We start from the raw sequence: 13,448 nt of genomic DNA on the forward strand, positions 1-13,448 counted from the left end.
TAGCTGAATAATATTCCATTGTATTTGTGTACCACACTATGTTGCTTTTATGGGAACTAATTTTTTCTTTGGTTAACTCAAGATGTCCTGGTCTCCTGTAATTTCCCGTGGTGGTCTTAGCTCAGAAACACTGCACCAGTCTAGGCAGGCATCGCTACAGTTACAGGTTGAGGCACACCCTAGCAGTGGTCTTTGGGAGTTAGGATTTTGCTTGGGAGCCAGGGCCCACCTCTTGGGTGGGAGAACATGCAGTCGCCCAGGGCCCTGCACCTAGAAGGGCCCACGTTTTGTTTAATACTCTGTACTCACTATCTTAAAATGTTCCATGATTTTTAAACAAGAGGCCCCATTCTTTTCATTCTGCATTGGGCCTCACCCCTTATATAGCAGCCTGTTTGAGAGTTTCCAGCTGTGTGCTTTGGTAGATCTGTGCTCAGAGCTGGTTCCAAGCTGGTGTTCCCCTCATATGTCTGAAGGCAGAATGACATTATGGGCAGAAATCAGGGCAATTTTAGGGCCCATGAGAAGACTAAGACAAGACATAGGAGGGCAGAGAGGAGCTTGGGTGCCCCTAAGGAGCCAAAGGCTGACCTGCCTCTTTTCAGGGAGCCCCAAGATTAGCTCTGTTCTAGCCCTGAAGAGTCTACGCCAGCTGACTCAGTCATCTAATGTTAGCTAATATTTATTGAATACTGCCAAGTGCTGAGCACTTTGTAGAACTTGAGAGACACAGAGAATTTTTTTAAAGATTTTCCCAGCCTTTTAGTACCTCCTGGCCAAGCAGGGGAAATTAAGGCAGAAAGGAGTAACGTTGTGCAATGTAATTATGCTGAGGTTGAAGTATTTTTACACAGAGGTCTGGGAGCACACCAGGGGGCAGGTTTGTCTGGATGCAGGATGGGGTCTCCCAAGGGAGGCTGACATCTGACTTGGGCTTTGCAGAGTGAATAGGAGTTTACTTGGCAGACAAGTGAGGGAAGGACTTGGGCTGCCTGCTTTTGCAGAACAGGAAGCATGGCTGAACCTCATCATGGTTTTCAACTGCTCCCAGGAACATCCTGTCTTCAGCTCAACTCTGAGCAGAGCTGCTGAGGACTGAAGGATTTCAGACCATTGTGGTGGACTTTGCAGAAAGTGCAGAGATGGGAAAAACAGTGTGTACCATCCCTGCACTTCCTGCAAAGGAGTTCCCAAGATGGAAGGGAAGTCAGCCATGGTCAGGAGTAAGTTAAGACAAGAAGACAAACGAGTCAGGCCGGACATGGTGGCTCATGCCTGTAATCCCAACACATTGGGAGGCCAAGGCAAGAAGATCACTTGAGCCCAGGAGTTCATGACCAGCCTGAGTAACATAGTGAGACCCTGTCTCTACAAAAAAAAAAAAAAAAAAATCTAAATTAACCAGGCATGGTGGCACATGCCTATATTCCCAGGTACACGGGAGGCTGAAGTTGGAGAATGACTTGAGCCCAGGAGTCCGAGGCTGCAGTCAGCTATGATAACATTACTATACCCCAGGCTGAGATAGAAGGAGACCCTCTCTCAAACAAAAAGCAAAAACAAGCAGCAGCTAGAGAACAAAGGAGGGTTTGAGAAGAAGAGGGATGAGAGGTTGATGGGATTTATTCTTTGAAGCATGTTGTTAAGTGATTGCTGGTCTCTGAAGCTGAGCAGGGAGGAAGAGGGGCTCCTCTGAGTGTCATTGGCCTTAGGCTGTAGATAATACCTGTAGGGGTTTTGTGTGGTTAAGAGAGCACCCTTTGATTTTAGACAAAGCAAGGTTTAAGTCTTGACCTTGTTATTTACCAACTATGGGACCTTCAGGAAGTTTCCCTGCTGGGTATGTCCCGCAGACCCTGGCTGATGGATGAAATGAGTGCTCAGACACAGGTATACAGTGTAGAGCAGCTGCGTGACTGCCTGGCTCTAGTGGCCAGAGAGCAGCCTGGAGAAGCTAGAGCTGCTTGCTTTTATTCAATGCAGGCACAATGCCGAAAACCTGGAGTGAGCACAACCTGTACGTAATTAACATTTATTGTTCCCCTTTCAGGGAATGGCAAGTCAGCAGATGATCAAAGGTCAGTTCCTGGTCACCATAAGTAAATAAGCCTGTTTAAGCTACATTTCCCTACACTCCTTGCCCTCTGCCTTCAGCTATTTTCCCCCAGGGCTCTGCAGAACCTTCTGAACTTTCAGAAGGTTTGCGTCCTTTCACTGTAGTTTTTCCCACCACTCTGACCAATCTCCTACATTTCCAAACCTCCTCTCTGAGCTTTGGTTTCCTCATCTTAAAATCATGGTCCTGAAATACAATGCCTGCCTCCAAAGACTGACACATCCCCATCTCAACAGAAGTTACTAGCATGGTTACTGTGTTTCTCTTACCTAGATATTCTTGTGTAAGTGAATTAGGGGTCACTTATTTTCTGTTAACATACCTACAAATAATTAATTCTGGTTAACAGTAGAGGGAGAAGAAGGGATATTTATTTGGCACTGGCTCCAGCCTCAGTCCTATGCTACATGGTTTTTTTTTGGTGAATAACAGGGCCGTCCTGACCCTGCTTTCATTCACGTCCTGTCATGAAGGAGAGGGTCACTCTCTCCTCACTTGGGAGCACTTTGATCCCTAAGACTATGTGCCTCTGGAAATGAGACAGTGTTATGATGCATTTGGGAAATGTCCATGCAGAAGATGAGGTCATTTTTCCATGGCAACTAGACCCAGAAGATATTGCACTATTTTGAACTTGAAGATATTGTAACATTTCAGCCCACGCTGTCCCTGTTAACTCAATGTGCTAAGTGTTATTTCATCCTGGAATTAAGTAGGCAGTTCTATTGGAGAGAAATTATCAGTTTTAGGCCTGACAGATCCATTTCTTTCACCAAAGCTTTTATTATTATTATTCATGAAAGTAATATATGTATATTATAGATTATTTTAAAATGTGGGAAAGTGTTAGTACTCTAATAATACAATGACACAACATAATGAGTTAGGATTTATTGATCCAGGCACTTGACACACATTTTGTGATGTAGTCCTCACATTAAACTTGGGAGGATGAGTATTATTATTCCAATTTTACCAACAGCCAAACTAAGAGAGAGATTAAGAAATGTGTCCAAAATTGCATAGCTAAATTATTTTAACTCTAAAATGCCTGTCTCCAAAGTTCATACTCCTGCATGTAATGTTACTCTAGGGGAGGGGTGAGGGCAGGGGAGAGCCCAGAGATAATACCACAACACTGGGGTAGTTCTTTCTAGTCTTATTTCCACACATTCATTTTTTATTTGGCTAAGATCAAGCTGGATATGCCATTTTTAATCCTACATTTCATTGCTTGGCATTTTCTGACAAGCAGGTGGTGGAATGAAGTGTGGAAATGTCATATGCAATTCAGAGGGGCTATTCCAGAAAACACTATCAACTCAACAGAAGCAACTTTCAGCTGGAAACAGGACAGCTGGATTTTTTTTTTTAACTTTTACTTTAGGTTCAGGGGTACGTGTGCAGGTTTGTTACATGGGTAAATTGCATGTTGCTGGGGTTTGGTATGCAGATTATTTTGTCACCTGGGTAATAAGCATAGTACCCAATAGGTAGTTTTTTAATCTTCACCCTTTTTCCTCCTTCTACCCTCAAGTAGTCCCCAGTGTCTGTTGTTCCCTTCTTTGTGTCCATGTTCATTCAATGTTTAGCTTCCCCTTATAAGTGATAACATGCAGTATTTGGTTTTCTGTTCCTGTGTTAGTTCACTTAGGATAATCACCTCCAACTCCATCCATGTTGCTGCAAAGGACATGATCTCATTCTTTTTTATGACTGTATAGTATTCCATGGTGCAAATGTACCACATTTTATTTGACCAGTCCATTGTTACTAATGATCTAAGAGAAGAGCAGAGTGGGAGCAAGTAGCACCCTTCAGTGGTACTTTCCCTTCGTCCTGCCATCTCCTGCCAGGTCCCTGCAGTCCCCAGCGGCTGCTGAACTGGATGCTGGCCTTGGCTTGCCAACAAGGGCACCTGGGGGTTGTGAAGCTCCTGGTACTGACACACGGGGCTGACCCAGAGAGCTACGCTGTCAGGAAGAATGAGTTCCCAGTCATCGTGCGCTTGCCCCTGTATGCGGCCATCAAGTCAGGTAGGTTTCCCCACTACTCTGAGTCAACCCTGACCATGCAAACCATCTCAGCCTCCAGATGTGGGACTGTGTCTTTATTCTCACTCTTGGCTCTCAAATTACCTCTGTGAGGAGACTTTTGCAATTCCTGTTCTGTGTTTCTTTTTCAAAATATCTGCACCCTTCCTCATTTCCCCCTTACTTGCCCCCGCAAGGGAATTTCAGTGACAGAGACTGACTGTGTCTAATGGGACTGTTGTATGAGGCACTCCAAAGGGCAAAGCCCCACAGAAATTCTCCTACTAACGGGAACTTGATGCATCAAGAGAAGTAAATAGAGAAGTCCAACCAGCACAAGTACCTTTTCAGTTTCCATTCCACGTATCAGAGTCTGCCCTTCCAACAACTATGACACTTTCTGTACCTGCATGCCTTTAGCTTTCTGGTTTTGTTCCTTTAGGGAATGAAGACGTTGCAATATTCCTGCTTCGGCATGGGGCCTATTTCTGTTCCTACATCTTACTGGATAGTCCTGACCCCAGCAAACATCTGCTGAGAAAGTATTTCATTGAAGCCAGTGCCTTGCCCAGCAGTTATCCGGGAAAAACAGTGAGTAGTCACTGCCTGTGGAGTGTATTTAGTTCCTTTTGTATTGCTGTAACAGAATCCCACCGACTGGATAATTTATAATAAACAGAAATATATTTGGCTTACAGTTCTGGAGACTGAGAAGTCCAAGAGCATAGTGCTGGTGTCTGGTGAGGGCCTTCATGCTGTGGTATCCCATGGCAAAAGTGCTGGTATCTGGTGAGGGCCTTCATGCAGTCGTATCCCATGACAGAAGGTGAAGAGCAAGAGACCAACAGACTGAGAGGGAAGAACTCACTTTTATACCAACCCACCCTCAAAATAACATAACAACATTAATCCATTTATGACGGTGGGGCCTTCTTGGCCTAATTGCCACTTAATGGTCCCACCCCTTAATATCTTCACAACAGCAATTACATTTCATCATGAGTTTTGAAGGGGACATCTGGGCTTCATTCCCTCCCAAAGTTTTTTGTTTGTTTTTGTTTTTGTTTTCGTGATTTTTTCAAAAATTGATTAAAGATATCATATTTAACATATTTCTTTTTTTTAATTTTTAGGTGTTAAATTTTAAAATTACTAAAGTTATATATGATTGTTATAACAAGTGATCACAATTGAGAGTGGTAATAAAAATTATGAATCTTCTGCCCTTGAAGTAAATAATTTAACAACCTGGTAGGGATCGTTTCACATCCTTCTATATGCAGTGCTATACAAACATTTATAAACCTATATAGGTTTTAGTTTTAATTTCCCATTTTGATAACAAAAATAGTATTGCATTATTTACATTATCTTCAACTTGGCTTTTTAAATGTAGTACTCTATCATAAACTTCCTCTAGATCAGTTAGTGTAGCTACAACTCATTCTTTTAGGTACATTCTTTAAATACATAGAGCTAATGTAGCTTAGTTGACATAGCTCTCCTCCTATTGGTGAACATTTGAATATTTCTTTTTTTTTCCTCTTGCGATATAGCCTTATTTGCTATAGTATGTTTGCCTATGTAGAGCACAGTCCTAAAAGTGGACTGCTTTGGAAACACTGCCCACAAACATTCTGGTGATTCACACTTTCACCAACAATATATGGGATTCTCTGTCTCCACACCTCAGCCAGCATTAGGCATCCTGGAGCCTATTAATTTTCATCAGTGTGATAGGCAAAAATAATATCACCTTATTTTAATTTCCATGTTATAGTATTAATCTGCATTCCCTTTATGTGAACTGCCTGTTAATGTTGGTTGATTATTTTTTCTAAAGGATTGTTTGTCTTTTTTTCTTTCTCACTTTGGAGGGTTTTTTTTTTTTTTTTTTTTTTGAACATTAGAGATTTTTAAGACTTTGTTTATCATAAATGTTGCCAATATTTTTCCCAATCCATTATTTTTCTTTTTTTGTTATCTTTTGTGATAGCAAAGATAAAATAATACATAATTCAATATGTTCATCTTTTCCTTTCTGGTATGTGGTTATGCAAGAAGGCCACTTTCTCTCTAATTTTATTTCAGCATTCTCCTGGAGTTCCTTGTAATGTTTTCATTCATTTAGTTTTTACATTTTAAGCTTTAACCTTTCTGGTATTTATTTGTGTGTATTGTATGAGGGAAGTGGCAGAGGGTGGAGGTGGCTAACTTTTATCTCTTCCAGATAACCAGTTACTCTAGCACAATTTTTAAAATAAAGTTTTCTTTTTCCTGTGAATTGAAATGTCACCACTGGCATTTTCCCCAGTACCTATATCTGTATACATTTTGGGATTCTCAGTACTGGTTCACTGGCCTATTAATCTGTTTCTGGCAAATGTCATATTGTTTTGATTATAGGCACTGCATTTAAGTCTTACAATCTGTTAATGCAAGTTTTCTGTTCATTTGTTTTTTCCAAAGATATCTTGACTGGACTATTATCAGACATTTGTTTTTCTATTTTGCTCATTTCCCATAGTGACTCTATTTTGTAGCTTTTATGTTCTTTAGTGAGATTTTTTTCCTTTCTTCCTAAAAGTCCTGGACCTGTCTTGTCTATTTGTGACTTTTTTATTGTTTTTGCTACCATATTAATGAACTATCTATATATTTATATAAATCTTTTCCATTTCTATTCCAACCTGATATTACTGGTATGGAGAAAAGTTGTTTTGTTTATTTCTATTTTATCCAATTCCTTTTCCATATTCTCTTGTTCACTCTAATGTAGTTTTTAACTAGAATTCCTTAATACTTTTGGATATATGATCACATATTCTGCAATTTCAAAACAAGTTTATCTCTTCTAATATTTATGCAACTTATTATTCCATGTCTTATTGTGTATCTTTAGCAATTTCAAAAGTTGAATAATCGTGATTCTAGCAGTTATATCTATCTTATTCCTGATTTTAAAGGTCTTGGTGTCACCAGTTTATGAGCATTTGCTCTAGACAGTTAGCAAATAGGTTCTTGTTATATTTAGGTAGTTTCCATGTATTCATTTTTGCTTTGAGTTTTTATTAGGAAACATTGCTGAATTTTTCAAATCCCTTTTTGCAGCAATTAGTGTATTCATATAGCTTTTCTACTTTAATTTATTAATTGAATAAATGATTATGATAGATATTGACTCAACCTTGAACTCCTACTATAAATGCTAATTGTCTTTTTTTAACTGCTGGATTTGATCTGTTGATATTTTATTTACAGTTTCTGCATCTGTGTTTACAGGTGAATTGATCTATAATTTTCTATTTTTAATGTTTTTATGTGGTTTTATATAAGACAATGCTAGCTTTACAAAATAACCTGGGAAACTTCCCATCTTATTATTGTCTGGAGAAGTCTCATAGGAATTATTTATTGTTAATGGTTAATTAGATAAAGTAGATCTTTATTTTCTGATTGCTTTTGAAGTCATTTGTCAATTCACACTGTCTGCTTTCCCTTATGTGCAAATCAGGAAATTATATTTTGGTAGAAAATTATCCATTTCCTTTAGGTTTTTTAATTTGCCATCATAATGTTGCATTGACATTTTTCTTATTCTTTTCTTCTATATCTATACTTATATTACTCTTTTCATTTATGCTGTTGAACAATTTTACTTTTTCTCTTTCAAACTTAATCAAATCAGCCAGAGATTTATGTTAAAACACAAGGAACTGTCAAGGAACATGATAGATTTTTTAAATTACTTGCTTTATTTGTTATTTCATTAATTTTCACTTCTGTCTGTATTAAAACCTTCTTCATATGGTTGTTTTGGGGTTTTTTGTTTTTGTTTATTTTTGTTTTTGTTCTTTGAGATGGAGTTTCACTCTTGTCACCCAGGCTGGCGTGCAATGGATGGTCTCAGCTCACTGTAACCTCCGTCTCCCAGGTCCAAGCAATTCCCCTGCCCCATACCTGGCTTCTGGCTTTATGACTCATCGATACCTATTTTGGTCATATCAAATGGCCACCTTAATCCTGTTGATGTCTCTATCCTTGAAATTGAGTTTGTTTTCTCTTCACGTGGCCACTTTGCCCTCTTTTTCTTTGTGTCAACCTTGCATAAGTTTTCCCAGATATTTATGTTCAGGTTTTTGTCTGTCTCTTTACCGTAGGTATATTTCTTGTAAACAGCATTTGGGTTTTAATCTCATCTGAGTGTGTTGCTTTTGAAAGAGGAATCCACCCACTTCATATCTGTGTAGAACCTGTCCTATTAGTATATATTTTTCCATCTCTTTAATTTATTACTATTACCTTTTTGTCCTTCCCTTATTCCTGCTGGTTTCCTAGTTTCTAAAGAATACTGATATTGTACTTTCTGTATATTTCTACCTTTCATTCCTTGGTAGGTTTTCTCAGTTATAAAACAGGGTTAACAATAGTCCTCACCATGGAGGGCAGCTGTGCACTTAGCACAGGCCCTGGCATATAATAAGTGCTCAATAAACATTAGTTATATTGCTCTTAGCCTCACATCACCAAAGGAAATAATGATCATCTAACCCTTACATCTATGTAGTGCTTGTTATTTTTCCAAGCACTTTCTTATCTTATTAGGTCCTCATAAGACCTCAGTAAGAACTGCAGGGAATAGTGTCTGTTTTACAGATGAAATTATTGAGGTACAAAGACATTATGTTATTTGTCCAAGGATGAGTACTGATGCTTAGACTCCCGAACGCAGGGCTTTCCCCAGTTCTCAGCTCCTGAACTATACCGCCTAGGTTTCACATAGACTAATGATTCTCTGCACATCAGAATCCCTGGGAACTTTTAAAAATCTGGATGCTCAGACCACATCCTACACTGATTAAATCCGAATCTGTGGGGTGACACCTGGCATGAGGAGTTTTAAAAATTCTCCAGATGATTCCAATGTGCACCCAAAGTCAAGAGCCAGTGACTCTGATTTTCTTGGTGTAAGGGTAAAAGCAGAAACGGCTGTTGTCTTCTACCTGTGATCTTTTCTGTGAGGTAACTCTTCTTACACATGCCAAGGTTGGCATAGAGCATGGAGGATGTGATTACTGCATTTTGTGAATGAAAAGACAAGGGAAAGGCAATGTTGCTTTTCCTCTCATTGGCTCTGTTGCGTGGAATCAGAAGAGGAAATGAAATTTCAGCACAACCTGAGTCACAAGGACCCCTTGAGCTTCCCCAAAGCAGATGGTATTTTTAGCATTCAAGTGAATTTCAAAAGCAAGTACTTTGGAGTGGGTGTACCTGGCTGCCCCATCATCTCCAACCTGCAACAGCACATTCCTTCTGTGCTGCTTGCAGAAGAGAGGAGAGAGGGGTCCAGGCAGAGGGTTCCAGCAGTCAGGAAGGATGACTCAGGAGCCAGAGGTAAGTGCTCCTACCTTCCTAGGTATCCAGTGGGATTAAACTGAGAGTTTGGGTTGGTTCAGAATATTACACAAGGGTAGGCATTAAAAGGGCGCTTCACTGACATGATACATGGCCTGAAAACTCCTTTGGCACTGCTGGCACTTGTGGCTGTGACCTTGTTGAAGTAACAGTTCTGTCAGGGCACACGTGATGGAGGTTGTTGCTCCAGCCCTGGTACAACAAGCAGTCATGGGCCACACGATGATGTCTTAGGGAGATCATGCATGTGCCGTCGTGTTTTTTGTGTGGTTGAGCTCTGCTTAACCCACCAGCTGGTCAGTATTTTTTAATGTAATTTGCTACCTGCGTGGAAGCCACAGCCGGTTCAGGTACAGCAGCCCCTCTGCATGTTTCTGGGTCAAGCATAGCCCGAATCAACCTCTGCCAGCAAAGGGAGAAAGTGCACAGAAACCCACATTTGTTTTCCATTGGCGGTGGCTGGCTGCGTGGGTTTTGTTGGTGTTTGGTTGAAGAAGGTTCCAGAGGCCACACTGTATGGTCTGGACTGCTGGAACACACTCTTTAAGGAACAAAAGTGAAGTAAAGTCAGATCTGGCCACGCTGTTTGCCTGGCTGGGCAGTGCTCCTTTTAAAGCTGCTGAAGTTTTGCCTGAACGTCTAATAAGATGGCCTGAGTTCGTGGTGAACATCGTGTCAATGTTTAGCTGTGTTGCCATAAGAAATAGCTTAATGCTTTGATGTTGTCACACCCAGAAAGGAAAAAGAAAACTCAGAAATGCCAGGAAAACCTAATCAGATCCCAGAATAACCACGATGTTCGTTCCTGTTCAGCAGTTAGAGAGCCAGGCTGAGGGCTCACTGGGGCTGTTTTAAATGTGGGAAGTAGACCAGACCTGAAATTAACTTTCAAACAACCCAACGGGGAAATTATTAATTTCCTTTTAAAAGTCTCTAATGATTTCAAATCTGGCAGCTAACCTAAAGAGAGAGGGACATTTATTATTACTTTTTGGATCAGTTCCGCCTTATGTAGCTTACAAGTTCCTGGTGCCCCACCCTTCATGTCTGCGTGTCAGTGCCTGAGCGCAAGCAGCCCAGCTGTACATCCTCAGAGTTAAGGCAGGCGCTTTACTGGGGCCATGCAAGCTGCTGATGGAGGCAGCGGAGCTACGGCTGCGTGCTCATGAGAGTGCCTGATGGCCGGGGGCTGGTGGCCTTTCCTGAAGCCTCTGGGGAACATCCCTGTCTTAAGTAGGACCTCACATTTGGTGCAGAGGGTGTTATTCCAGAGTTTTGTGCATTGCAGAGCACTTCCACACACATCACCACTTCCCTGGTGCCACATACCCTCTTCTCAGCAGGCGGTGCTGCTATAGGACCAGATGTGGGCACTGGCATTCCCAGAATTCAGCCTGGCCCAGCAAGGCCCCCATGGTAAGAGCCAGTGCTGGGGCATGGACCCTGACTCCTCTTGGCCTGGCCTTTTCAACAATTGCTTGTGTGAACAGAAGAGGGTGCCCTTTCCCTACCCTCTGAGAATCACGAAAGCAAACCCTGGACTGTTCCCAGCATCCTTCCACCAGTTCCACTTTTCTTGTGCCCTGGTGAGCAGTTCAGTCCATTGTCCCACACATGCCCATTTTCTCTAGGTTCCAAATACTGAAGCTTCCCCTGTCCTCTTCCTCGTCCATATGCTTTCCCTGTGGAACAGGAGACAAATGTAATGCTATCCATGTGTATGTTAGTGCTTCGTAGAACTCGAAAATGGGTAGCCAGGGGTCACATGGCAGAATAGTGAATGGGAACAGCACATGGCTTTTCAGTCCGGTGTTCATGCTGTCCTGCTGGATTTTAAGACATCCTACAAAGCAGCCAGCATATCAATCACTTGTATTTAGATAACAACAGAGAAAAATGATTAAGCTAGACAGGCAGAAACAGAAAAACTATTATTTGAACTTAAGTGACAAACTAGAGGACGTAATGAGAAAAGAATAAGAAAGAGAATAAGAGTAAGAAACATTATCCAAGGCTGTGAGAACTGTTGGATATCAGTACAGAGATTTAGGTTCATTACGATGCAAATGGATTCTAGACAAGTTAACGTTAAGCTTTGAAAACTCATCAGAATATGCATATCTATAGATATGATTATTAATATAATATCTATAGATCTTATATCTATAGATACATATATATTTAAAAGCATGTTTATCCCAGTTTTAAGAGGGAAATGATTGCCTTTCAATTTCTAAACATATATGAAGATATATGATCAGAAATAACATGAACATTAAAGCAAAATTATTTATACTAAAACATAATTTTAAAAAGAAAAGACATGGAAAATAGTTCGGAAAAAATAACTGACAAACAGTTAAATCCAAAGCAGATCACTGATGCAATTCCATGTCAGTTGATGATTGAATTTAATTTAGCCAAAGTTTATAGATCACCTGCTAGATGCTTGGGACTCAGCAGTGATGGCTAGACTCTTGCCCTGGCTTTCACATTGCTCACAGATTCCACTAAGTAAAAATTTGAGAAAAATGAACAGTTAATTTACATGTAAGAAAACACTGGCAGTAAATCGTGGCATGGAAACATATACAACATTACTGGCAATTACAGAAATTCAAATTAAAACAACTTGCAAGTACTGTCACACACCTATTAAACTAGCAAAAATAAATATACACACTGAGTAAGATATTTGGCAGAGCAGTAGAGCAACGGACACACCAATGTCTTGCTGCTGGCACTGTGAATTGGTTCCATATGTGTGGAAAGTAATTGGCATCATGTGGCAAAAGCTATAAACCTCTTTTCTCCCAGTGAACTGTTCTGAATTCAGTATTTCCTTTCTGAAGAATACCTCTAGGACATAATTCAAATGAAATCAATAGTGATTGCCACAAACATGGTCAAAGCACTGCTATTTGTGATAAGAAGACATGGGGGAAAGAAACCAACATGTCTGCTAAGTGTGGTGGCTCATGCCTATAATCCTAGCACATTGGGAGGTCGAGGTGGTGGATCACCTGAGGATAGGAGTTTGAGACCAGCCTGGCCAACATGGTGAAACCCCCATCTCTACTAAAAATACAAACATTAGCTGGGTGTGGTGGTGCATGCCTATAATCCCAGCTACTGTGGGACTGAGACAGGAGAATCACTTGAAACCAGGAGGCAGGGTTGCAGTGAGCTGAGATAGTGCCATTGCACTTCAGCCTGGATGACAGAACAAGACTCTGTCTCAAAATAGAAAGAAAGAAAGAAAGAAAGAAAGAAAGAAAGAAAGAAAGAAAGAAAGAAAGAAAGAAAGAAAGAAAGAAAGAAAGAAAGAAGAAAGAAAGAGAAAAAGAAAGAAAGGAAGCCAACATATCTGGTGGCAGGCAAAGGCTATACCATCCATGCTGTACCCGCAAGCAGACCACGCCTCGTCAGGTAAAAGCGAGCCTGCCTCCTCAGCACTCAGCACACTGCTGCTCCTTGACCCAGGACACCCTGCAGATCCCCACACAATACCCTCAGGAAGGCCTTCCTTAACCCTCAGGCGTAGTCACTCGCCCCAACTCCAGCCTTCTATGTCTCAGAGCTCCCTGTCAGTTTTATTCAAAGCACTAAACAAAGTTTGGGGTTATCTGTTTGGGTGACATTCTTCTTTAATCAATTTCTCCACATGACTGGAAGCCTCCTCAAAGCAGAAACCTTGGCCAATTTTACTCACCCTGTGTTTTCCTCTCGGTGTAGGGCTTGGAACAGAATGGATAGGTGAGTAGGTAGAAAATGCATGGGTGGGTGGGTGTGTGGATGGATGGATAGATGGATAGTTGCATGGATAGATAGATGGGTCAGTGGATGGTTGCATGGATGGATAGGAGGATGGTAGATGGATGAAT

At 40.9% G+C, this 13,448-nt stretch overlaps 1 protein-coding gene across 12 annotated transcripts in view; it reads left to right on the top strand.

Moving 5' to 3' along the window:
- LRRK1 (leucine rich repeat kinase 1) overlaps positions 1–13,448 on the top strand; it is a 154,574-nt gene that overhangs the window by 67,268 nt on the left and 73,858 nt on the right. For all 12 annotated transcript variants that reach the window (XR_012415491.1, XM_065548549.1, XM_073996851.1 and 9 more), the window contains 2 exons: positions 3,973–4,152; positions 4,592–4,740. Coding sequence is in view for 11 of the 12 variants with exons in the window: in XM_065548549.1 (XP_065404621.1) it covers positions 3,973–4,152; positions 4,592–4,740 (329 nt within the window). In the remaining variant the exon portion in view is untranslated. The remainder of the gene's footprint in view (positions 1–3,972; positions 4,153–4,591; positions 4,741–13,448) is intronic.

The sequence above is a fragment of the Macaca fascicularis genome, chromosome 7 (assembly GCF_037993035.2).
Source record: "Macaca fascicularis isolate 582-1 chromosome 7, T2T-MFA8v1.1".
Lineage (NCBI taxonomy): Eukaryota > Metazoa > Chordata > Mammalia > Primates > Cercopithecidae > Macaca > Macaca fascicularis.